At 61.9% G+C, this 23,209-nt stretch overlaps 1 protein-coding gene across 2 annotated transcripts in view; it reads right to left on the bottom strand.

The window, feature by feature from the left end:
* The window catches only part of AP2A2 (adaptor related protein complex 2 subunit alpha 2), a 51,125-nt gene that overhangs the window by 6,455 nt on the left and 21,461 nt on the right, over positions 1–23,209 (bottom strand). The window contains exons 3-14 of one of the 2 annotated variants that reach the window (XM_090292104.1): positions 18,818–18,960; positions 17,020–17,213; positions 15,387–15,516; positions 13,044–13,145; positions 11,050–11,158; positions 9,756–9,906; positions 8,518–8,686; positions 7,476–7,613; positions 4,864–5,046; positions 4,327–4,424; positions 3,789–4,020; positions 3,555–3,722 (exon numbers count right to left, since the gene is read on the bottom strand). In XM_090292104.1, coding sequence (XP_090148230.1) covers positions 3,555–3,722; positions 3,789–4,020; positions 4,327–4,424; positions 4,864–5,046; positions 7,476–7,613; positions 8,518–8,686; positions 9,756–9,906; positions 11,050–11,158; positions 13,044–13,145; positions 15,387–15,516; positions 17,020–17,213; positions 18,818–18,960 — 1,817 coding nt within the window. The remainder of the gene's footprint in view (positions 1–3,554; positions 3,723–3,788; positions 4,021–4,326; positions 4,425–4,863; positions 5,047–7,475; positions 7,614–8,517; positions 8,687–9,755; positions 9,907–11,049; positions 11,159–13,043; positions 13,146–15,386; positions 15,517–17,019; positions 17,214–18,817; positions 18,961–23,209) is intronic. The other variant, XM_090292112.1, reaches the window with a different exon arrangement.

Here is a 23,209-nt window from a genome sequence, read left to right as displayed (position 1 = left end):
TTGGTACAAAATAGACAGGGGATGTTAAGAATAATATAGGAAAGGGTGAAGCCAAAGAACTTACATGCACGACCCATGGACATGAACTAAGGGGGGTGCAACTGCTGGAGGGAAGGGGGTGCTGGGCAGAGGGGAGCAAAGGGGTAAAATTGGGACAGCATAATCAATAAAATATACTTAAAAATGAAAATAAAGCAGGAAAACAAATTTTGCCGTGAAGAAGACCCAAACGCAACATGCGGTGGGAGCACTGAGACCGTGTGTTATACTGTCGGCTGAGGAGATGAGAAGCAGGCTGTCACTGCTCGGTCCCCCCGGGGCAGCCCCCGTCACCGGGCACCATCCTCCAGAGGAAACGTGAACTGAAAGCCTACACAACAAATGTGGCAAAGAGGGAGGCAGAGCCGCCCTGAGGTCGCTCCCACGCTGGCACCAGGGACGCAGCTGCCGGGCTATCCCACGCCCTCCCTGCTTGAAGCCCTGGCCCCACAGCCGCAGCTCGCCCCTGACCCTGCACCTCTGGGGTGTCCGCCCACCAAACATGTGGGGACTTGGTGGTCACTAGGATTACGTCACAGGCACAAGGGTTATGCCCTGAAAACGCATCCTGAAGGGCGTGAACGTGCCACGACACACACAACGTGAAAGTCCGTCTCTAACTCTCAGGCCACGTCCTGACGCCACTTCCCGTTCCTGCTACTAACGTCTCACCCCCAGGAACACGCCTGCCCCACGCGCTGGAGGACAGAGCCCTCTGTTCTGCAGGTGCGCACGCACCGCGGGCCCTGGCCTCGTCGGCACAGCCCGGCTCAGCACTGACATGTGGATTTCCGTGACCGTGTAAAGAACTGCTCGATTCTCTTTCAGGTGAAGTTAGAGCCGTGCACGGAACTGCTACAGAGTTACCTGTGTAGGCAGCTGATGCTGCGTGTGAATTCTACTGGGAGCCGCAGGAAGCAATCCCAAAATGCACACCCAGCAGAGAGCGTGCGGGTCTGTGTGGGCAGGAGCCCCGCCGGGCGCCGGGGCATCGCGGGCTCATGGAAGGGGGCGGCCTCGGAGGAGCCCTCGGGAGAAGGAGCAGGAGACACTTCTGTGGTGCAGGGGGGTCTGCACAGGGTTGGGGGGTGCTCCCCTCACTGCTACCACGGGGAGCTGATCCTGGGCGGCCGGGCACCGTGCTGCCAGATGCGCCTGCAGCTGAATGGGGTCACCTCCCTCTGCCAGCTGTCACCACTGGTTCCCCCAAACAGTGCAGCACTTCTCAAAGTAGGAAACCTCTTCCGTCCAATTAAGTCAAATATATGTCCCCAAACCCTCCACAGACATAAGCAAGGCTGATGCTGGAGGACCCACCAGGAGGCCCTGCAGCGTGCTGGGGCCCCCTTTCGGGACTGGGGAGACCTCCTGGCACTCAGTCTGCACGAGTCACCCCTCCTCATTCTGACAGCAAAGAATTACAACCCTGGAAAGCAGCCCTAGACCAGGCGCGGAAGGACAGCCAGCCCCGGGTGCCTCCAGCCTCCCCCGAGGTGGCCGGGCAGCAGAGACTGAGCTGCTCGCGGGGCCACGAGTGCGGGGCGCAGACAGCTGCAAAGCCAACTGCAGCATCCAGGACCCCCGCCTGGTTTCCACATCAAACTCAGGCGGCTCAGTGACATTTGGGGGGGGCCTCCCCTGGGGAGGAGAGTTCCAGCCAGGAGGTCCCCGCCCCTGCTCTCCTGCTTCCCCAGCCTCTGCACATCGTCCCCTTAGGAGGGGTCTCTGATGGAGGCCCGGCCACCTGAGCTGCAGGTTCTCAACTCAGACACAAGCATCTACCTATGAAGCGCACCCTGGCCAGGCACCCCATAGTCAAGGCAAGAACACACAGCCTGGAGGGAGGAAATGCACTGGCCCGCCCAGGAGGAGGGCCTCCCTCCCCACCCCCACCCCAGGGAGCCTCACGGGACAGGAGTCCCGGTTTCAGCACCATTTTTAAAGCACAGCTCAGTGCTACCACCATGGGATTCACGCTGAGCATGCAGCCAAGCTCTGCAGCCTGGGCATTACGGTGTGGCCAAAGGCTGGTGCACACGTGTGCCCATCTCAGAACAAAGCAAGTAAGAAGGACCCATGGCAGCTGTCAAAAGCCTCGGCACGCTCAGCACGCAGTCAGAGCTGCTGGGGGTTAAGCAGGCACCGGGGCTGCCCCGCATGCAGAGAGCCTTCACAGTCCTTCTGGATGGCAGCAGGACGGTCTCCCACGCTTGACCCCCGCACACTCCCCACCCCACATGTGAGTCTTCCTCCTTAGGACGCAGCACCTCTGGGTGTAATGAAAACACCAGCTCATGAACAACCCGCATGGGAACTACGTCCCGAGACTGGACCACTTCAGAACCCAGCCTACGCGCACCTCTGGCAGCAGGAAGGCCATCGTGGCCTCTTCACAAGCAGCGTCAGCAGCCTGGGAGGGGACAGCCCCACCCTGCCTTCAGGCTCAGGTCCACTATGTGCCCAGAGGGCGCGGTCGAAAGCAGGGGTTGGGAAGGAAAGCCCCATGGAAGGGAGGATGGTTGCTGGGAGACACAGCATCCAGTTACCGTTCACTCCAAAACCAACAGGGCCTCAAACTCAAACTGCGCAGGCCATGGAGCAGCCTCAGCAGCAGACACGCCAAGGGCTGGCCTGAAGCGGGAGCCGAGAGAGAGAGAGAGAGAGAGAGAGCGCCGCAGGCCCAGGGGAGGGGCCTGGCAGCAAGGTCTGAACACTGGCTCCCTCGTCCTTGGCCCGGGGGACACACAGGCGCAATGGGGCCACACCGCAGGGCCCTGCCCAAGAGCACGGGCCGGAGGTAAGCTCTCTCAACAGCAAACCCCACGTGATCTCTGAAGCTCGCCCTCACCGAGGCCACCTGATTTCAAGACGCGGCATTATTCCCATCCCTGCACCGGCGTCCTGGAGAAGAAACCAAGCCTCCCAGGCTTCCTGTGCCCTGGGTGAGCAGAGAGCCCGCAGTCCTGGGGGCTGGTCGCCTCACTGAAGGCACTGCCGCGGGTCAGCTGGTGGGCCCGCTCTCAGGAGCTCCAGTGCAGTCGCGGACAGCAAGCAAGCAAGCCACTCTCAACAGGACATCGCCACCGCCAACACCAAAGGGCACGCTGGTGTGGACGTGCGAAAACCCCTCTGTCACCTGCAGTGGGGGCGCATGCCTAGCACAGTCCACGCCTGCAAGCCTCTCGGAGTGGCCTGAGGCGGACCCACCGCAGGCAGCACAGAGCAGGGAAGGCCCCCACAGGAGGCGCGTGACCATGTTTTCCAAAACGCAGGGCAGACGGAGGACTGGGGGCTGAACGGGACCCCAGATAACAGCCGGGTGAAGGGCCTGGAAGACAGACGCAAGGCTCCCAGGGGCAGGGCAGGGGGCGGCCTCAGGCTTGGGGCCACCACCAGGCTCTCGGCACGCGCCTTTCTACTTGACAAAAGCTTCTCCCCAACAGACCAGTGCTCTGCTGGCCCCATATCTGAGGGGCTGGGTGGCACAGGAGCTCGGGCACCAGGGCGGGACCCACCGCGCTGCTGGCCGGGGCCGGCTCGGGGCCCCCGTTGACGTCGGCGCCCCGCTCGCGCTTGCCTTCCTCCAGGCCCGCCGCCGTGCCTGGGCCCTTCTTCTTCTTCAGCTTGGCCAGGATGGACGACTCGCGCTCCGGGAACGGGGGCATCTCCTCCAGGACAGTGGCCTGTGGGGAGGGAGCGGGTCAGCACCGCGGCGCGGCCACGAGCGGGGCCGGCGTGCCGAGGCGTACCAGGATGTCGGTGCTGGCGACCGTGCTCAGCCGCAGGTACTCGACGGCGCGCTGCTGCAGCTCCACGTCGGCGTTCTTCAGCTGGCCGTCACTGCGCAGCACGTCCTGGATGGTGGGCTTCACCTCCGGGAAGAGGTTCACGAACTTGATGTAGGTGGACAGCAGCAGGGCCCTGGTGGGGACGCTGCACAGGTGGAACTTGGAGTGCAGCAGGCTGAACTGGACCAGCGGGCTGCGGCGGGAAGGAGAGCAGGCCCTTCACCTTCTCCCCTGGGCAGGCAGCCTGAGCCCCGGGGGTTCCCCAGCAGGGACAGAGCCGCTCCGTCCCAGGACAAAGGGACCCCACACCCACGTCTGCACTTTCCACTAGGACCCCTGCTTTTTGCTCAGCTTGCAGGGAAATGGAGCCGTCAGTGCCCAGTGGAGGTGGCCTTGCCCTGGGCTGTCCCGGTGGCCACGTCAGACCACCGGCAGGAGAAGCAGCTGGTGCAGCCCAGCCTCAGCAGAGAGGCTCCCTGACACCGTAGGGGCACCTTACCTGGACCGCGGGTCCCCAGCGATCAGGTTCCCGAACTCGCCCAGGATGTAGCCGCCCACTTTGACCAGGTTCTCGTGGCACGCTGGGGCCTGCAGCGCCTGCACGACAGCAAGCAGCTGTGGGGGCGCGTCCGAGCCGCGCCTCCTGGCCTCCTGCCATGCAGCCGAGGTGCAGCAGGGCAGCCCCAGAGGCAGAGGCATAGCCGATCCCACCCTGTCACGAGAGCTGCGCCCCCAGAGCTAACATGCAGGCCCCAGGCAGGGGGCAGGAGCCCCTCAGGGTCTTCCCGGGGCCCCCATGGGCTCTCACGCATGGGGAGGCAAGCCCGAGGTGCCAGCCCTGGGCACTGCGCTCAGGTGGCCTGAGCTGAGCGTCCCAGCTGTGGTCGGTAACACGGGTGGGTTAGGGTGAGAAGCAGCTGACAGTCCAGCAGGGGGTCAGCAGGACAAGAGCGGGACCCTCCAAGGGTGGCCAACAGCAGATGGAAGGGGAGCAGCTGCATCCCAGGACCATAGCCCGAAGGGCGAGCCCGGGCACCTCGAACACGGTCTTGGCGGCGTAGCCCTGCACGTCGTCCCGGTTGATGACGATCTGAATGACGCGGTACCACACCTCTTCACTCACGTAGTCGCCGGCAACCCGGATCAGGTTCAGGATGGTGTCCACATACCATGTGTAGTCCACGGCGTACTTCTCTGCCAAGATGGCGACCTTCAGCACCTGCAAGGGCAGCCGCTCAGGGCAGGTGCCTGCGGCCCCGCAACAGCTGGGCACCCATGTGGGCTTCAGGCCTGAACCCAGGCAGCCCACCTGGGTGGTGGGCACTCCCGCCGGGTCCTCAAAGGAGCCTGGACAGTTTAAGATCCACAGATTTAGCTGAGGGACGTCAGACCACCCTCCAGCCACAGACACGACAGGACACCTGTAGGACCACACGGGGGAGACAGGTCCTGGCAACAGGAGCCCGCAGGGCCGCCCTCCTGCCCCCGGTGTGTGTAGTGGCCGCGCTCTCTGGGTCCCCCGCTCCAGCCCGCCTTTCTCGTCAGCCTCCCTTCCACTCTCCATGGAACCCACCACTCAGTGACCCCCCACGCACCTCAGAGGGCTGCACGGCCACACCACAGCCCCAGGACAACTGCACCGGGCTGGGCGACACCGGCCCCCGGCCTCCCATGTCAGCCTCTCCACGCACGGAGCGGCTGCCCTGAATAGTGTCGGCCGCCCCCCACCAGACCACGTGGGCACCACCCCCTCCACGCCACCTCGCCCTTCTTCGCCTTCCCCGCTGCGCCGTCCATCTGCTCTGCCCTCCACACGACTCTCCACAGGACCCAGAGAGTCATTCCGGAGCTCGCCTCGTCCCCTCCCTCAGCCGCAGCCGGGCTCCTGGCCCACATCCGCCGTCTCCGCCCGCGGCGCTCAGCCCTTGGGCCTCAGCGGCCTCTTGCTCTCACCCTCTCCTGCAGGCTGGCCGCCCCGTCCCACAGCAGCCCCCAGGCCCCGGCCCCGCCTCCGTCCGCCCTCAGCCACATCACAGCAGGTGCTGTCCCGCCTACACTGCGTCCTCCTGGTGAACAGAAAGGCTCCCTGGAGGCGGGGCAGGGGGGCAGGGGGTGCGTGAGCCCCAGGCTGGACGGACGCCCAGCAGCTAGCACAGCCGCTTGCGCACACCTGCCCGGCCAGAGGGACAAAGTACCTGCCGGGGACCAGGAGTGCCTGCCTCACTCCTCACAGGATCAAAACGAAGGGTTGTCCCTCATCATCTAAAAGGACCTGAGAGCCAGCACAGAGCTGACGGATGCTCCAGGGCTGGAGAAACCATCACACGCGGCCCTGCCGTCCCTGCTCAAGCAGCCAGAGAGCCACGAGGAAGACACCCCAGCGAACAGCCGAAGTGCCCGAGTCGGTCCCACCCACCAGGCGTCCAGACCAGACTCACAGCCCAGCCCTCCCCTACGCCCCACCTTCCCACCATGCCCTGGCCCTTCTGCCTCTACAGCTGGTTGACAGTTCAGCTCAACGGTTGCCACCTCTGGGAAGCCTGCTTGACCTTCTGTTCACGGGCAGCCCAAGCGCCTCCCTGAAGCACGGCCACTCGGCGCTGAGGGTGAGCACCTGGCGCCGGCCTGCCCAGGGTGGCCGTGGCCTGCACCAAATGACCCCTACAGAGCTGAAGTGTGGCCTGGCACAGCGACACACACTCCAAAGCACCAGCCCAGGACCCCATCACTCAGAGCCAGTTCTGACGCTAGGCGCTCTCTCCACAAAGCTCCCACGGAGGCCTCGGCCGCGCTTTGCTCCCAGAAAGACAGTAAGAAATGCCTTTCCACCCTGGCCAGGTAGCTCAGTTAGTCAGAGCGTTGTCTTGATATACCAAGGTTACAGGTTCGATCCCCGGTCAGGGCATATATAAGAATCAACCAATGATGCACCAATAAGTGGAACAGCAAATCCATGCTTCTTTCTCCCCCTCCCACCCCAGAATGGAGAGGCTATGGGGCCCCTCGTCTTGCTAGCTCCTCTCTGCAGCCGGACGCTGAGCCTGAGACCCTGGGGAGACCAGCACCAGACCTGCATGGGTCACACACAGCATAGGTCCTCCTCTCTGGGGCCACAGGCCACCAGGACTCCGGGCCTCAGACTCTGTATGACAACTCATCTCTCACACACTGGTGTTTGCTGAGCTCGGACAGTGTGCTGGGTGAGTGCACCCCCTTTGCAGATGACAAAACAACACTGGAAACTAAGACGGCCGAGCAGTGGCCAGGGCTCAGGCTCGCTCTTTCCTGGCTATGCCACGGAGACATTGGGAAGCACTCCATGCATAGGAGGGTTAACTCAAAGGTCTGAACTTGGTCCTGCCCATGGGACACCCCCAGCCGGACCTTAACCACCCCCCTCGGAAGCCTCCCACGGAGCCTGAGCTGCAGGGCTTTGGGGTGGTGCCACAGCAGCCCACCACAGTGGACTGGCAAGACTGAAAGCATTACTGAAGGACAGGGTTAAAAAGCTAAAGCAAAGTGAACTTCCATCCAGGATCCAGCAGATTCTCAGCGAAGTCTATGGAACAGAACCAGGGCCACCAAGGAGACACTGAAGCCGATTTACCAGCGTCTGTGGCCGGTGACAGCGAAGGGGCCAGAACTCACAATCTCTTCTCGAATGGAGTAGTCAGCTGTCTCCAGGTAGCTCAGCATCTCAGCCACGATCTGCTGGGCGTTGCTGCGGTCACACATGGCGTAGAGGAGGTCCACGGCCCGCTGCCGCACACTCACGTCCCGCTCCGTCTGGGGACGAGGTACGGAGTGAGCGCCCAGGACACCCCTGGGCTGGGTGGACGGGCCCCCACTGGGGTCCTGACACTCACCCGGGGCCCTCCTCACTCACCATCCGAGTGCAGGGGCCCCATGGGCTCCGGTCAGGCAGAGCCCCTCACATGCCAGCTCACTACCCCTCGCCCTGCACTGCTCGGAATCAAGCCCCGTCTCCTAGGGGACGGGGTCAGAGGCCAGTCTACTGTGTGGTCACAGACTGGCACCTTCTGGGGCGCCTGTGCGCTTGTCAGGGGGCCTGCGCATCCGTTTCTCAGCACAGCATGGCCTGAGGAGTGCCGGTGCAGGGCCAAGCAGCATGCAAAAGCGAGGGCAAGCCTGCCAGCCCGCGCACGAGCAGCCCCCGCACCCGGGGCTGGAGGCACCCAGCACACCCCAAACCCTGTGGGCCTCCCATTCAGACCAGCACCCAAGTGTCTGTTAAATTCGCGTGACCACGAAGCGGCAGAGTCAGGCCTCTTCTGACTCGGATAAGCCTGGCGCAGGGCAGCCCCCCGTCGGCCTGCAGACCCCTGCGCACACACTAACAGCTGGAAGCGCGTGGACGCGGGTGTGTCTGACAAAAGGACGGGTGGCCTCCACCCGCTCCTCCAAGCCTGGAACTTTGATTCCCTGAAACCTGAGTTTCCTTCTGCAAAGGGCGAGCCGTCTTGGAGACAAAGGCAGGAGCTCCCGCCTCTCCCACCAGCGCCTCTGGCGACACAGCCCTTCGCTGCGGCCCCGGCACGTGCGGGGCAGAGCGCTTCAGGCCAGGCCGCAGCGCAGCGGCGCCCAGGGGAGTCGTGCGCCCAGAGCCGCCGCGTGGCCTGGCCTAGCGGCGCGACCCCAGTGGCCACGTCCCCGCACACAGGACACCTGCCTTCAGGGCGTTGATGACCGTCTCGATGTGCGTCTTCACGGCCTCGTGGGAGAACTCGGAGCTGGCCAGCGCGCACATGCTCTCCAGCGCCAGGTAGCGCAGGTTGGTCTCCCGGTGCTGCAGGAACTGGCCCAGCTGGTTGCAGGCCCGGACCAGCAGGCTGGGCTCGCTGCAGGGACGGGAGAAGCGGGGGCTGGGGGCTGCGCGCACGTGGGCACGGCCGGCAGCAGCGCCGTGTCACGCTCGGTGACCGCACAGGGTCCTCCCAGGACGAGCCCACAGTGGGAGACCCCTGCAGCACTGCCCGGCTCCGAGCGCTGCTGACCACAGGGGCACCTTGCGTGCCCTCAGCCCGTCCCGCGTGCACGGCGGTCCCGCAGGGTCCCCGTCAGACTGGGCCGGAGGTCCCAGCCCGGAGAGACGCTGGACAAGAGCCCTGACAACAAGAGGCCTCTAGAGGGTAGTGTGGAAACACGGTGTAAAAGCAGCTGGGCCGGCTCTCGGTTCCCTCCCCACTCGGCCCTCATGAGGCTACTGCCCTCTAAGTGCCCTTGCTCCAGATGTCAAGGCCGCCTCTGACGGGGACAGCTCCGTGGGAAGTGTGACTCGGGCTGTGACCTGTCCCAGGCAAGAGTGTGTGAGGAGCGGTGCAGTGGCAGACAGCTGGGAACAGGCATGCCCGGCCCATAGGGCTCCCGGCGCCACCTCAGAGCCCACGCAGGGCCACACTGCTGCTCTCACGGGATTTCTAGGACGCAGTGCCGTGCGCAAGGCACAGGAACCGCACAAGACGGCAAGGCAGCACCTGCCCCTGCCCCAGGGCACTGCCCACCCCCACCCACTGTGCTGCACCGACACGCACGGTCATCTCCACACTCCCCGATGACCTGCCACCGCCACTGAGTGCTGCTGTGCACCACAGGGACACACATAAGACACACGCAACGGGCGTCCCGCCCTTCCCGTCGGTGATGGGACACTCAGGAGAAACAGCAGAGGCCCTCGCAGGGAGGTGCGGTGGTTCTCAGGGTCGGAGGACGGACAGGAGCGGCCACGCAGGGGCAGGCGCTGCTGGGGAGGAGGGTGAGGCCACACGCCAGCGCCTGCATGTGTGTGGAGGCCAGGTCGCCCGCTAGGCCTGCCGTCAAGGAGGAAGAGCACCCGTGCCTGTGCTGGAGAGCACTGCGCGCTCAGCCTGCGGCAGGGAGCGCAGCGGCAGGAGGCGCCTGCCGGCTCACCTGTCATGGTGGATGATGAGGCTGATGGCCTCGAAGAGCACAGCATTCTTGGCGTTGGAGTGCTGCACCTTCTTGGACTTGGGCGGCTCCTGGGCCTTGTTGAGAATCGTCTCCAGGCACTCGGTGAGGCGGCCTCGCACAGCAGGGTCTTCTGGGCAGGACAGAAAGCCATCGGGCCAGCGCCCCTGCCAGCCCGCCCTGCCCTCCCAGGTGCCTGCCTCGGGTCCTGAGTACCCAGTCATCTCACACCAGGGAGAAATGGTGGTTATTCAAATCATGCAGCCATTTAAAATAAGACAAGTTAGCCCTGGCTGGTGGGGCCCAGTGGACTGAGCACCGGCCTGCAAACCAAAGGGTCGCCAGTTTGATCCCCAGGCAGGACACAGGCCTGGGTTGCGGGCTGGGTCCCTGGTTGGGGGCACGTGAGAGGCAGCCAATCAATGTTTCCCTCCCTCTCTTCCTCCCTCCTTCCTCCTATCTCTAAAAATTAATAAAGTATTAAAAAAATGATAATAATAAGGCAATTCAATTGCCAGGGAACTATGCGTACATTTTAATGAAATAACATACACAACGTTTTTCCTGAGATATAGATTCCGTAAATCAAGAGAAAATAAAGCCTCAGGCACGTGGACAAACACATGACATGAAAGCCCTAGGGAAAAGCGGCACATCAGGCTCCGCAGCGCGCCAGAGCCTCCACCTGGGAGGGGGGGTGGGGGGGGAGTCTCGGGAAGAGGAGACAGCGCCAGCCCCAGGGAGCGATCTCCTGGGCAGAGGGCATGGGCACCGCCAAGGCGGTGTGGTTCATCCCAATAAAGAAGATACTTAGTGTGGAGGTTACCTGAAAGCAACTAGTACCCTGTATAAAAACAAATTAGGTTCAAATGTAAAGGTTCCAGCAACAAATCAATCTTTGTAGAAGGAACTGGGTGTATCCAACAAAATTTTCATGTTCATTCTTCAACCAAGAAATTCTGTTTCTAGATACCTAGGTACTAATCAAATCAGTAACATTTCAGAATGAAACATGAGCGCAAAACTTCCTTGGTGGGTATGTTAAGGTTAGATGGGTGATTAACAATGTGGGATACAAAGTTTCCAATGGTTTCAAGTTTTATTGCAAGATTGTTTCCAAAACCTGCAGGGATCTGAAACTATCTAAAAGCAGAGCTAATTCCAGGTTGTAACGACATTGCAGGTTCTCCCACGGGACAAGAACCAGCACCAGTAAAGGACTTCAAAAGAGAGCAAGCAGAAGACCTAACCCTGAGGGGCCGAGGCGACCCCGTACCTGGGGGTGGGTAGCACTGGAGCAGCCGCAGAAGTTTGACTGACAGCCAGGGAGCCGGGACGAAGTAGTAAGTGTAGTCCTGCAGGTCTGTGGACGCAGACGTCACAATCTGTGAAACAGCACAGGTGTGAGACGCTGCGGGCAGGTGTCCCCGGGAGAACCCCCACTGCAGGGACCCCCACGGAGCCACACCGGCTCTGGTTCCGCAGGTCACGCATCGCCTGAAACCCGGCTCATTGGATGGCACCGAGGACCTTCAGGCCCTCCCCTGTGCGCCCTAGAGGCGAAGGCGCAGCTGCTCCGGGCCCACCCTGCAGCGGCCGCTCTCGCTCGGGGCAGTGGCGTGCTGGGGCAGTCCCGTCCGCAGGACATAAACCTGCGACGCTGCCGACTCTCAGCCCAGAACTATGGCGCCCATGGGACTCAGTCTTTCCTCTGTGGACCGGAAAGTGAGTGACACGCACAGGGAGACCTCTGGTCCCTCAGAAGGAAGCTAGTGTCTTTGAACATCATTATTCACAGAGCGCACATTTTAAATTTCATTATATCCACATCAGTTTTTTTCTTTTATGGATTATGCTTTCTGTGTCATATATGAAGACTAATTTTTAAACTACATTTCAAGTAGATTTTTCTCCCAGGATGTCTTGTATTGTCAAAACTATAAAATGTTTAAGTATTTTAATTTTGTGTTCTCTAGCGCCCCCTCTTCCTTGGGGTGGAAAGGGTGGTTGTTTGCACCCTGGGGGGGCAGAAGGATTCCTGCAGAGCAGAGGAGCACGTTCTGCCTTGGAGGCTCCCAGAGGTGTTGCTGCGGGGGGCAACTCCCGGTGGTCCTGCAGGAGGAGCACGGCCTGGATCTGGGACGCACACTTTGTCTGGGCCACGCTCTGGGTTTGGACCTCTCGGTGGGTGTGTACCTGTCCCTGAGCGGCCAGCACACTTCCTTGCTGTTTCCCTGCACAGAGAAGAAGCTTGGACAGAAGCTTCTAGGTGTTTTCCCTCATTTGTACAGGCCACCAAGAGCTCCATCCCTTTTTACTCTGCACAGGTGGCCCCTGGGCTGTGTCTTCTTCCTGCATTGGTTGCACCCCAGCCCCGGGGCCACTCCCTGGTGTTGCCAGTGCTTTTCATCCCCTTTACTTTTGGCACTGAGGGTGTTCCCACCTCCTTTTCTTCTAGCATATCTGTGTCTAAATTATCTCATTCTCAGCATCCTTATAGTTTCTGGCAATGAAAGGAAGACCTTTTCCTTCGGTTGCCCCTGGAAAGGGAGCACTCAGTTTCACTCTCATTTCCTCACCCCTCAGTAATAGGGACCGCACAAACCCCACAACCCCTTGGCCGCCATGCGCTGAGGCTGGAGGGCACGCTTCCTTCACTCACGGCTCCAACACGGCTCCCAGCAGCAGACACGGTGCCCCAGACATTACATGTCCACTACCACACATCCCAGCGCCCCCCATCTCCTGCATCTGCACCCCACAAAGCTCCCAGATGTGCCACTTTCAGTCACAAGTGAGCCTGTTCACGAAGGTGGATGTGGCACATTCAAATTCTACACGGCATCAAAGACGAATGAAAAGCACGCAAAACAAACACGACAACTTCACAACTTTGACCAAAACAAGTCGAACAAAGGAACACGTGCCATGTGACCTGCTGACATGAAACAAAACGCACAGTGCCCACGAAGGGCAGGCTCAGAGAGCCCAGGCGGCGAGGGGCGGGCAGTGAGGACAGGGCCCCCGCCACAGGGAGGAAGCCGGCCCCCACCCCCCAGGGCCCCGCACGCCTGCCCTGCCCGGGGGAGCCCGCAGCTGGGCTGCTCCACTCTGGGCCCCTTCCCACGCAGGCGGGGCAGTTCCCAGCGGACTCGGAGTGGGAAGGAAGGCTGACCAGATGCCCGCACTCTGGAAAGCAACTGCTACACCAGCTGCATGGAAGGACTGCGGCCAGCGCCCCCCCAGAGCCGCACCCCCGCACAGACTCACTCTGCTCAGCCTGGAGACGGCCAGGGAGACGGAGGTCTTGAACTCCTCCGGGCTCTTCTGCGCTAGGGTGGTGATGAGGCTCGTGGCAGCGGTCACCACGCCCTGAAAGACAGACACGCCATGAGATGCGTCTCCACTCCAGTCAAAGGACCCAACCCTGGCCTCTCATTTTAAGCCCATTTTTCCAGTCAAACTTTCAGAGCAACAACCTGGCAGCCCACAGGCCGCCTGAGGCAGAGAGAAGACGGTGCCCGCAGGCGGCTCTCTCTCCGGCTTCCGCTGTCCACCCCAGTCCCTGCCCGCCTCGTCGCCCCGCCCGCCCAGCCGACCGGCCCCTGGGCAGCTGCGCCCGCTGCCCCGTTACCCTCAGCCTGCGTGGACTGCGGGGAGAGGCGCTACCTTTACTCACTGAGTCTTTACAGACCCAAAGTGAGCTGTGGAAGAGCAGCTGCAAAGCCCGTTCTGCCCCTTTCTTTTCTAACCCTCACCTGGGGGCATGTTCTCATTTATTTTAGAGAAGCATCCGTTGGTTGCCCCCCGCACGCGCCCCGACTGGGGATCAAACCCGCAACCTGGGTTCGAGCCCTGACCAGGAAAGGAGCCCACAGCCCTCTGGTGCACAGGACGACGCTCCAACCAACCGAGCCGCCCGGCCAGGGCGGGCCCCTTTCTGAAAGCGGCCTGGGCCATGCCTCTGCCACCAGGTGGACCCCAGATGTGGCATCTCCCTCGCTGCTGGGGCCTCTGCTGCTGTCCCAGCATAAGCCATGGCTGTTCTGGTAACCTGCGACTCTTACAGGAAGATTCTAGCTAAGTAGAGACGTAGTCTCACAAACATAGAAAAGACAAGGCAGACTGAACAATCCCAGCTCGCAGTGAAGATGCAAGCCAGGTCAGCTCAGAAAGCTGCCCTGGGACCAGGGGCTGCCCCTACCCCCCCCTGACTCCGGGAGCAGAGCGGTGGGAGCGGTCCGTGCCGCGCGACCTCAGAGCCCCGCCAGGCTACCCCTGGCTGCCAGCGGGATGTGAGGCTGCACCAACGAGCCGCTGACTGGCCCGGCTGGCTATCCACAGTGGCTGAAGGAAGCGCCAAAGACTCCCGGGGCCAGACAGAGAGACAGAAGGCTCCAACAAACCCCGGGCCTAACACGCAGGCCCCGCCAGGGCAGAGAGCTGCCCACCACGGCTCCTAAGTGTCTGGGGCCCAGCCTGGCTCACCAAGTCTCTACGGGACGAAAGGAGCCATCCACCAACAGGAGTGGGCTGGAGCTCAGGGGCCCCTGAGCGTCGGTCCTGGCTGCCCCTGCGTCCCTGTGGCGTCTTTGTAGGGCAGGGGCTGGGGCCCAGGCACCAGGCAGCCATGTCGCGTTGTAGGAGCTCCCCTGACGAGGCGGCAGGGCAGCCTGCGCCAGAAACCCACACGCTTGAGCAGCAGCGTCTGCAGAGCGCTGTGCCCAGAGGAAGGGGGATGCCGGCCCCGGGCCCCCGTCCTCTGCCTCCCTCGTGCCACACCCGGGCTCTGGGAGAGCAAAGGCCCCGGCCCCAGCTTGGAGCCTTCATCAGATCCTGGCCCAAGCCTGGGTCTGTGTGGAGCTACTCAATCCCTCTGAGCCTCTCTTCCCTCATTAGCAAAACTGGGAAAAGCCCACTGACCCATGGGGCCCTGCAGCCTCCAGCACTGCTCCCTAGTCCACAGGTGGAGACTGACCCGGTGCAGCCCAGTGAGCAAGGCCAGCACGTGAAGCCACGTGCCCAGGCCCCTGCCCAACCCCCACTCGGGAGGGCTGCCCTGTCCAGGCACAAACCTTCCCCGTGGGCGTGAGGAGTGGCATGGGGACAGCTCCCGGGCTGTCATGCCACAGCAAGCTCTCACCTCTGAATCTCCAGGTAACGACCACTTATTTTCAATTTGATTTTTAAGAGAGATTTCTCTTCTGGGAAAAACTGTACTAAGCAGCTAACACACTCATACATACCCTCTATTCACCAGGAAAGTCATCTTGTTTATCTTCAAGTTTGATTCTCTCATTTATTCACAGAGTTCAGGCGGGACAAGGCCCCTCTGCCCAACACCTGCTCCTGCAGGGCCTTGTCTCCCAGTGTCACATCCCCACGCGCCCCCTCAGTGGGGACGTCTGACCACGGCTGCCCCCGCCCTCACGGCCCACAGTGCTTCCAGAAGACATGGCCTCTGCCCTGCTCACCCGTGCCGCCCAGCCTGCAGGGGGTCCCCAACACCAAGTCACGGGGGGGCCAGGGACCACATGGACTCACCGCCCCGGAAGAGGGCGCCCCACGGCTCGCGGGGCTGCCCACAGGGGGACCCCGGCCAGGGGCACTCACCAGGTGCTGGTCATTGAGCAGGTGCACCACCCGGGACGCCCAGTCGCCCGCGGGGACCAGGTGGGGGGACGTCCGGTACAGGCGCAGCAGACACAGGGCGGCGCTCTGCTTTGCACTGTCCATGGTGTCTCTGAAAGAGCGGCGCAGCGGTCACTCGGCAGCCAGCCCGCAGGGCCCGGAGCCCCAGGGAGCACCTGCCCGGAGGGCCTGGGGCGTGGAGGCGCGGCCGTGGGCAGGCTGCAGGACGCGCAGGGTGAAGGCGCTCAGCCCCCAGGGCACCGCGCCCACGCCCCTGTGCCAGAGCCCTCCAGGGACTGCGCACCCAGCACGCACACAGGCGTCCTGTCCCGGCCGGCGCCCCCCCCCCCCCCCAGGGCCAGCTCCAGTGCCGCCCCAGCCGCGGCAGGCGACCAGCTGCGCAGCCATGCCCGAGCAGCGCTCCTCTGTCACTGTCTACCTGGAGGTCACCTCCCACCCCCAAAGCCTGCCCCTCCTCTGGCCCCTTCCTGCCTCACAGGCTGCACACGCAGCACCCCCTCGTTTCCAGGAAATGTTCCTGCGTCTCCCCTGAATGCTCCTCGGAGATTACCTCTGTCTGCTTTCCATTCCACTTGGACAACAGGTACCTATCAAGCACTTACTACGTACCAGGCACGGTTCAGATGCTGGAAATAAGGCCACAGCCACTGCAAACAGAAACCTCAGACCCTCAGTGCTTGCCACCGGAGGGCGGGCCTGGGCCGGGGTCGGGACGGGAGGGCAGAGGGTCAGGGAAGGCCTGGCTAGACCTGGGCAGCCCTAACGGGTGGGAGGGTCCAGGGCGCCGTGCAGCCCTCAGTGGGGAGCAGCTCTCTGCCCGAATCCTCTCCAGCGTCCGCCGGTGCACAGCCCGCACCCCGCAGCTTGCTCCGACCATGCCCAGTCCTTCCCCATGTCCATGCTGCGCTCTCAGGGCCCCTCTGAGCACCCACCAAGGCTGCGAGGCCTGGGTGGGACAGTGCCCTGGGCTCCCCTCCAGTGTCCTCAGCTGGGGAAGGCCCCTTCCTGTGCTTGCCCGTCTCTGAGCTGTGCGCTCCTCCATCTGCCCGCCCCTGCTGTGACCCTTCTATGACACCCCTCCAGGGCCAGAGTCCTAAGGAAGTGCTCTGGGCGTGGCCCGTGGCCCGGCTCTCAGGCAGTCTCCAAGCTCAGCAGAGTGTCTGGAACATGAGGGGCACCCTGCCTCCCACACCCCGGGGCCCAGGGTGACCCAGCACTGCTCTGAACTCTCCCAGAGCTGCCTGCTCGGCCCTACACAGCGTCTCCCCAAGCTCAGGATGGCGGGGTGGTTTACACAGAATTCTGGAGACTTTGGGGGTGTGGCCTTTTCCTCAGCGTGCTGGGGGAGAGGATAAGAGGCTGTACATCACAGGACGACTGTCCCACCTTCTGTGGCCTGAGTGAGGCTAAAGCTGCTTCTTGGTTTGGTTGCACTTGGCAGCGGGGGAGGGGAGGCGATGCTGGACTTCACCTGACGTCTAAACTATATCTCATCTCCTGCTACGTAAAATGCGGAGATTAACTCATTCTAGAAGTCTTTTAAGTAGTTACATAACGTAAGAGAGACATTTTTCAACAATCATAAGACATGTACCCAGCTACGAGGATTTTGGGGATCTCCCCAGCGAAGGCCTCAGCCATCTCGCGGCTGCCCACGTTGGCAACACAGTGCAGGGCCAGGCCCATGAAAGTGGGGTTCCGGCTGGCCAGGTCATTCTTGATGGCGTTGTTGATCAAGCGGATCAGCTCGCTGTTGGAGTTCACCAGCACAGAGATGAACAGGTAACCCTGGGTCCAAAAGACAAGGGAGCGGAAAGTTCAGTACCCGCCAGGCCCATGGGGCGCCACGCAGACACGAGCAGCCTCCGGCACAACCGCGCCCTGCCCACTGGGCTGCTGTGAGCACCACGCCGGGAGGCCCTCGGCACTGTGTGTGTGTGTGTGTGTGTGTGTGTGTGTGTGTGAAACACTGCTCCTATCACAGCAGCTAGGTCTCTGCCTCCAGTTCTGCCATGAGAAGTCCTGCGGGGGTGTGTGTGTGTGTGTGTGTGTGTGTGTGTGTGTGTGTGTGTGAAACACTGCTCCTATCACAGCAGCTAGGTCTCTGCCTCCAGTTCTGCCATGAGAAGTCCTGCGGGTGTGTGTGTGTGTGTGTGTGTGTGTGTGTGCGTGTGTGTGTGTGTGTGTGAAACACTGCTCCTATCACAGCAGCTAGGTCTCTGCCTCCAGTTCTGCCATGAGAAGTCCTGCGGGTGTGTGTGTGTGTGTGTGTGTGTGTGTGAGAAACACTGCTCCTATCACAGCAGCTAGGTCTCTGCCTCCAGTTCTGCCATGAGAAGTCCTGCAGGGTGAACCTAAGAGGCAGTGAGATTTCCCCACAGGAACCTGACATCTTGGCCCTCTCCCCAGGCCCCGCTCATTTATCCACTGACGTGTGTAAGGGACCGGGACTTGCCACTATCCTGAGCAGGAGGGGACAGGGCGTGCTATAACTGTAACTAAAAACACTATGGTGATTTCCAGAATCCCAGCTGACTGCTGTCTCTCTGGACTCTGTCTCTGTGCCCCCAGCTTCCCCTCTCGACCAGCCCATGTCACCCCACAGTCCCCCGCTCCCCACATAGGGCTCAGAGATTTCTCAAGACTCGTCTGGTCTCAGGAGGAAGGCCTGTGCTTCCTGCTCCGCCCACATTACCCCCAATCAACCGGTCCCCCTCAGTCTCAGCTGAGGGTCTCCCCAGGGCATGCTCCGTCGCAGCCGACCCCCTCTCAGGTCCCCTCGAGGGGCACAGGCCAGGGCTGTAATGCTCTATCCACGGGTGTCCGATGCCACCTCCCCATGAGGTCCACACCTGCTTTTGGTCACTGTGTCTCCAGGGGTCCCCCTGGCACACAGCTCAGTCCGTGGCAAACTCGGTAAATCCTTGTTGAGTAAATACTCATACTGAAGAGAATCCCTGGCACCCGGGGTGATTTAACTTCCCGTAAGTTAAGTCTTTGGACAAACCGAGGGAAGCGCCACTCTGTAGCCCTGGGGCGGCACGAGGAACGGCGCTGCTCTGCCATGGCCAGGGCTACCAGGAAAGGGCCGGGGAGCAGGAGCGGGCCCGCACGGGTGCCGCGCCCACTCCAGAAACAGAAAGTGGCGCACGGGGCCACCCGGTGCCCTGTGGGGAGAAGACACCCTTCCCTTCCCTCTGAGGCAGCACCAGTCTGAGCCCACAGGGATGCCCCAGACTACGTGGAAATTGTAAGGAAACGGCCACCGCATCAGAAGGCCCTCGCCCACAGCACCCCTGGCGCCTGGAAGGCCGCACCAGTCAGGAGGTGCTGGCACCTGGAGCCCCTCTCCCGTGCCATCCCGCCCAGCCCCGTCCCACGGTGACACTCACGATCTGCTTCTCCGTGTATCTGTTGGAGCTCAGCAGGTTCACGGCCTCCATGTGCCCAAAGTCGATGTCGTGGCCCAGGAGGAAGATGAACAGCAACTTGCAGACATACTTCTTTTTACTGTAGCCATCGAGGGCCTTGTCACCTGGAAGGGGAGCTGGGAGCTCAGCAGCAGGAACCAGGCAGCGCAGGAGCCGGCCCCCCGCGGGGACAGCAGCCGGCCGGACGCATGCTGACCCTGTGCCAGGCATGGATGCATCTCCACACAGGGTGGGGCACCCCCAAATCCAGAAACAGAGACCTGAAGCAGGAGCTTCAGGACAGGGCAGCCCGGGCAGGCACTGTCGGGGCTACACGCCAACTTGCCACAGTCCCCCGGGGTCCCAGGAGCCCGCGCTGCCTCAAACCAGGGCATCAGCCTCCTAAGTAAGGCGTGTTCACCGGGCAGGTGAGCCCTACATACCCTCTGTCTTCCATCAGCTTTAGGACAGACCACCCCCCACAAACCCGCACAGAAGGACCGGAAGGGCTCCACGTCCCCACGCCCCACCCATGCTGCTTGCGGGACACGCAACACCCCTCGGAGAACCTCCCAGCGTGGCCACTGCAGACACTAGCTCTCCAGTCATTGAAAAAGTGTAAAATATTCCTTAGAGCCACCCGTGAGCACATGAGGTGACAACCAGGAAGGCCGGTGGCCTTATGGTGACTTGGCTGCCACGGTAGGAAGGCTTTCCTCTCAGTCCACGGCACCCAAGCAGGGCCCCAGCCCTAGACCTGCCTCTGGTCGGTTGGGGGCGGCAGCGGCTTTGGCACTGGGGCCTGCAGGGCGGCTCCGCGCGCGGTCCGGACCTGCGCTGGGGGGAGCCGGGGCCGCAGAGCCTAGGCTTGGTCTGCTGCGCGCCGGCTGTGGGCTGCCCTTCCTGGGCTGTGTTCATGGGGACCCAGGGCTTCCCCAGCAAGTTGTGAACCATCAGCCTCCCGGACCTGGTCCCCAGCAGCAGCCGCTCCAAGGGCTGTGGACCGAGGAGCAGGGTCACCTCTGAGCTCAAGAGCGACACGAAGGCATCCTGCCTCGGGACCGCTCGCATGTTCTGACAGGCTGAGGTCTCTGCCCTATGGCTCCCAGTGGCCACCTGAGGCTCAATGACAGGCCTGGGAACTGAGGCCCTGCTCAGTGCACACAGCCTGGACAGCTGTCCCCATCAAGAGCGTGCACACTGGCCCCACCAGTCCCCTCGCCCCCTGCTCCCAGCCCGTCCCCAGCCCCTCAGGAGCAAGGCCCGGGCCACAGTGTGCGTGAGGAGCCGGGTCCCGGCAGCCACCACAGGTTACCACCGAGACCCATTCTTCATTCCACATGAGCCAAGGCCACCCCCAACTGCAAGATTCATCGTCAGGACACCGGGTCCGAGCGCCACCGGTCAGCTCCAAACGCGCTGGGTGTGCGGGCCTGGGTAGAGTCCCTGCGCACCTGTCCTTCACTGTCCCGAGAGAGGGCCCCGGAGAGGCCTGGCTGAGGAAGAAGCCCTGCTGCAGCCAGCGGCAAGGATGAACTCTGCGGCCCCACAGCAGCCCCGACCCCGCCCTGGACAGAGCCTTCCCACGGCCCTCTCAGCACGACCTGACGGGCTGCTGCCCACACCAGCAACTTGACTGCCCACGGGAGGGCCACCGCCCTCTGCCCGCCCTGCAGCCAGTGCCTGGCCTGGCCAAACCGGCCGCCTCCGCTGCTCTCCAGCGGGCTGGGCTGCCCCCTCGCTCCGAGGAGGGGCCTCCACATCTGTCCTCCTGGGGGCTCTCCTGTGCCTTATTAGAGCTCGGCGTTCTTGATGACAAGCGTCCCTGTAGCCCACGGTGCGGCTTCTCTCCTGACTGTAGCAGCCTGAGACAGTCCTCACATTCAGTCTCAGTATTGGCCTGGATTGCTTTTTAACTCCAGCCATTTGAAACTCATATCGAGGCTTTTCCGAGCTGTAACTGGGGATGTCGACAGTGACAGCCATGCCCCTGGCCTGCCATGTGGATGAAAGGAGAGGACAGGACGGACAGCGGGCCACCAACCCCAAAGGGATCCCGCCTGTGTCCCGGGCTATCAGCTCCTCTATGGCTCTTACAGAAGCAGGACCCTGCGCCAGGCTGAGCAGCGCGGGGACAAAGCGAGGCCACAGAACAGGCAAAAGAGAACAAGGACGGAAAGCAGGAGGGGGTTGAGGAGAGGCCCTTCCCTGCCCGTCTCAGAGATCAGATCTCTCTCCAGCTGAGTCTGTCATCACACCCCCCCACCATGAGTTCCCCACACGCTACTGCAGGTCTAGCTCTAGATTCCCATATGTTCTTATTTCAAAATCTGCTCTGTCACCTTTGACCCTTTCCAAGTTTCCTGCTGAAATCTGGGGGTTTGTCGGCCATGACTTTAACATGGTCAGCCTTGTTCTCGATCATAACCTGCATCTGGTCCCGGGTCTTCGGGACTGTCCACTGTCTCTGCTATTGGCCTGACAGCCCGTGACGCCAGGCTGGGCCACGTACAGGGAACGCCCGCGGACAGCATCTCCCCCAGACAGGACTATCCTCGCACCTTCATCTCCGTGCCAGACGTGAGGGTCCGCGAGCGTCCAGGTATCTGAAGCCCCACTGGCCATAACAGGGCGAGCCTGCTTCCCGTCACTCCTGCCCTGAGGGCACGCCTCTCGGGGTCTCAGGGGACAGTGGAAGGAAGGGGGTCTCCACTTCGGTGGGCTCTGGGCCACTTTCTCTCCCTCTGAGCAGGACTGCTCACGCTTGGGGGCCGTCCTGTGCACTGGGAGGTGTTGTAAAGCCGCCCTGGCCTCCCCCCAGCAGATGGCAGGAGCACCTCCTGCCCCAGCGGTGACGACCAAACCTGTCTCTACATCTCACCAAATGCCACAGCAGGGCGCAGTCACTGGGCTGACAACTACCCTTGAGACTTTCAAGCTCAGCAAAAACAGGGCTCTGCTTCCTGGCTGTGTCTCTGGGGGTCAGGAAATGCCCCCACGGGGCAAACAGCCAAGGGCAGTACTTGCATGCACTGCATGGACCTCCTCTCGGATAAGGCCCAGGGACTTCGTTCTTGCTACTCGATGATGCTTTCAAGATTTTTCATATTTTTTTTTTTATTCTAACCTGAGGGTACGTTTTTTTATTGATTTTTATAGAGAGAGGAAGACGGGGGGTGGGGGACACTGCTGTGGGAGGGAAGAATCAACTGGCTGCCTCCTGTGTGCACCCTGACTGGGGATCAAACCTGCAACCTTTTGCTGTATGGGACGAAGCTCCAAGCAACTGAGCGCCCAGGCCAGGGCCGTACTGTGTCTCTTTTTAAGTTTGTCAGTGAAAGGGGTTGGCCTGAGTCTGCACAGCATCAGCCCACGGTGCCTGAGCACGGGAACCGTGGCTGGTGCAGAGCGGGTGGGCTCCCAGTGCAAGACACACACCAGGCACAGAGACTCTGTATGAAATGTGTTACCTTTCTCTCCTGATTGCATGTTGTAGTGACACTTCAGGTACGCTGGGTTCAATAAAATGCATTGAAATTCACTTTTACTTTATCAATGTGAGTCCCAGAGATTTCAGAATGGAGTGGGTCTAACATCCACTCCACCGTAAGGGGGTGCAAGTCCCCCGGAGCAGAGCACACACCTCTGCAGACAAGGGTGGGTTTCTCGGACCTGCTACTATTGCTCAGTCAGCGCCAAGCGGTTAACAGCCAGGAGGGAGCCCCCCCCACACAGGGCGGCTCAGCGTGGACAGGGGTGACGGCGGGGGACACAACACGGCCTTGCTTGTCCCGGGGCATTTACACACACGGCTGTGAGGGTCACTCTCTGAACAGCCGCAAACATCTCACAACGACAACACGATTAACAGGGATTAGGGCTCCCATCGTACCCGGGAACTCAGGCATTTCCACGCCTGGACACAGTCGGGGCAGCAGACACGCACCTCCCTGCAGCACAGGCCAGGGCCCGCTGCCGGCTCTGCCTTCCTGGGCTCTCCAGCCACGGCGAGGCGATGGCGTAGTCAAGGGCCCTGCTGTCCCCACCCAACACCAGACCCCGTGAGCAGGCGGTGCACGCTCCAAAGCCCCCTGCCGGCGGGCACTGACCCGGGCAGAGGGTCACCTGCCGCCTCCCTGCACTTTTCACCGCTGTGACTCTCCTGACCCTTGTCCTCCGGCCCTGTCCCAGGTCAGAGCCCTGCCTGAGAGCAACAGCTCAGAAGAGGCTCAGGAGGCTGAAGTGACTTGACCAGGTAACACAGCTCCTAAGCATCAGATCAGGTATCTTCACCATCACGGATGCCCCTCCCTCCCCAAAGCAGTAGAAGTCACAGACCCCTCAGCAGAGAAGACACAGACGGCAGGTGAGCAC

Source organism: Furipterus horrens, unplaced genomic scaffold, assembly GCF_987537825.1.
Source record: "Furipterus horrens unplaced genomic scaffold, mFurHor1.1.pri manual_scaffold_2, whole genome shotgun sequence".
Lineage (NCBI taxonomy): Eukaryota > Metazoa > Chordata > Mammalia > Chiroptera > Furipteridae > Furipterus > Furipterus horrens.
This window is presented reverse-complemented; position numbering and strand designations above follow the sequence as displayed.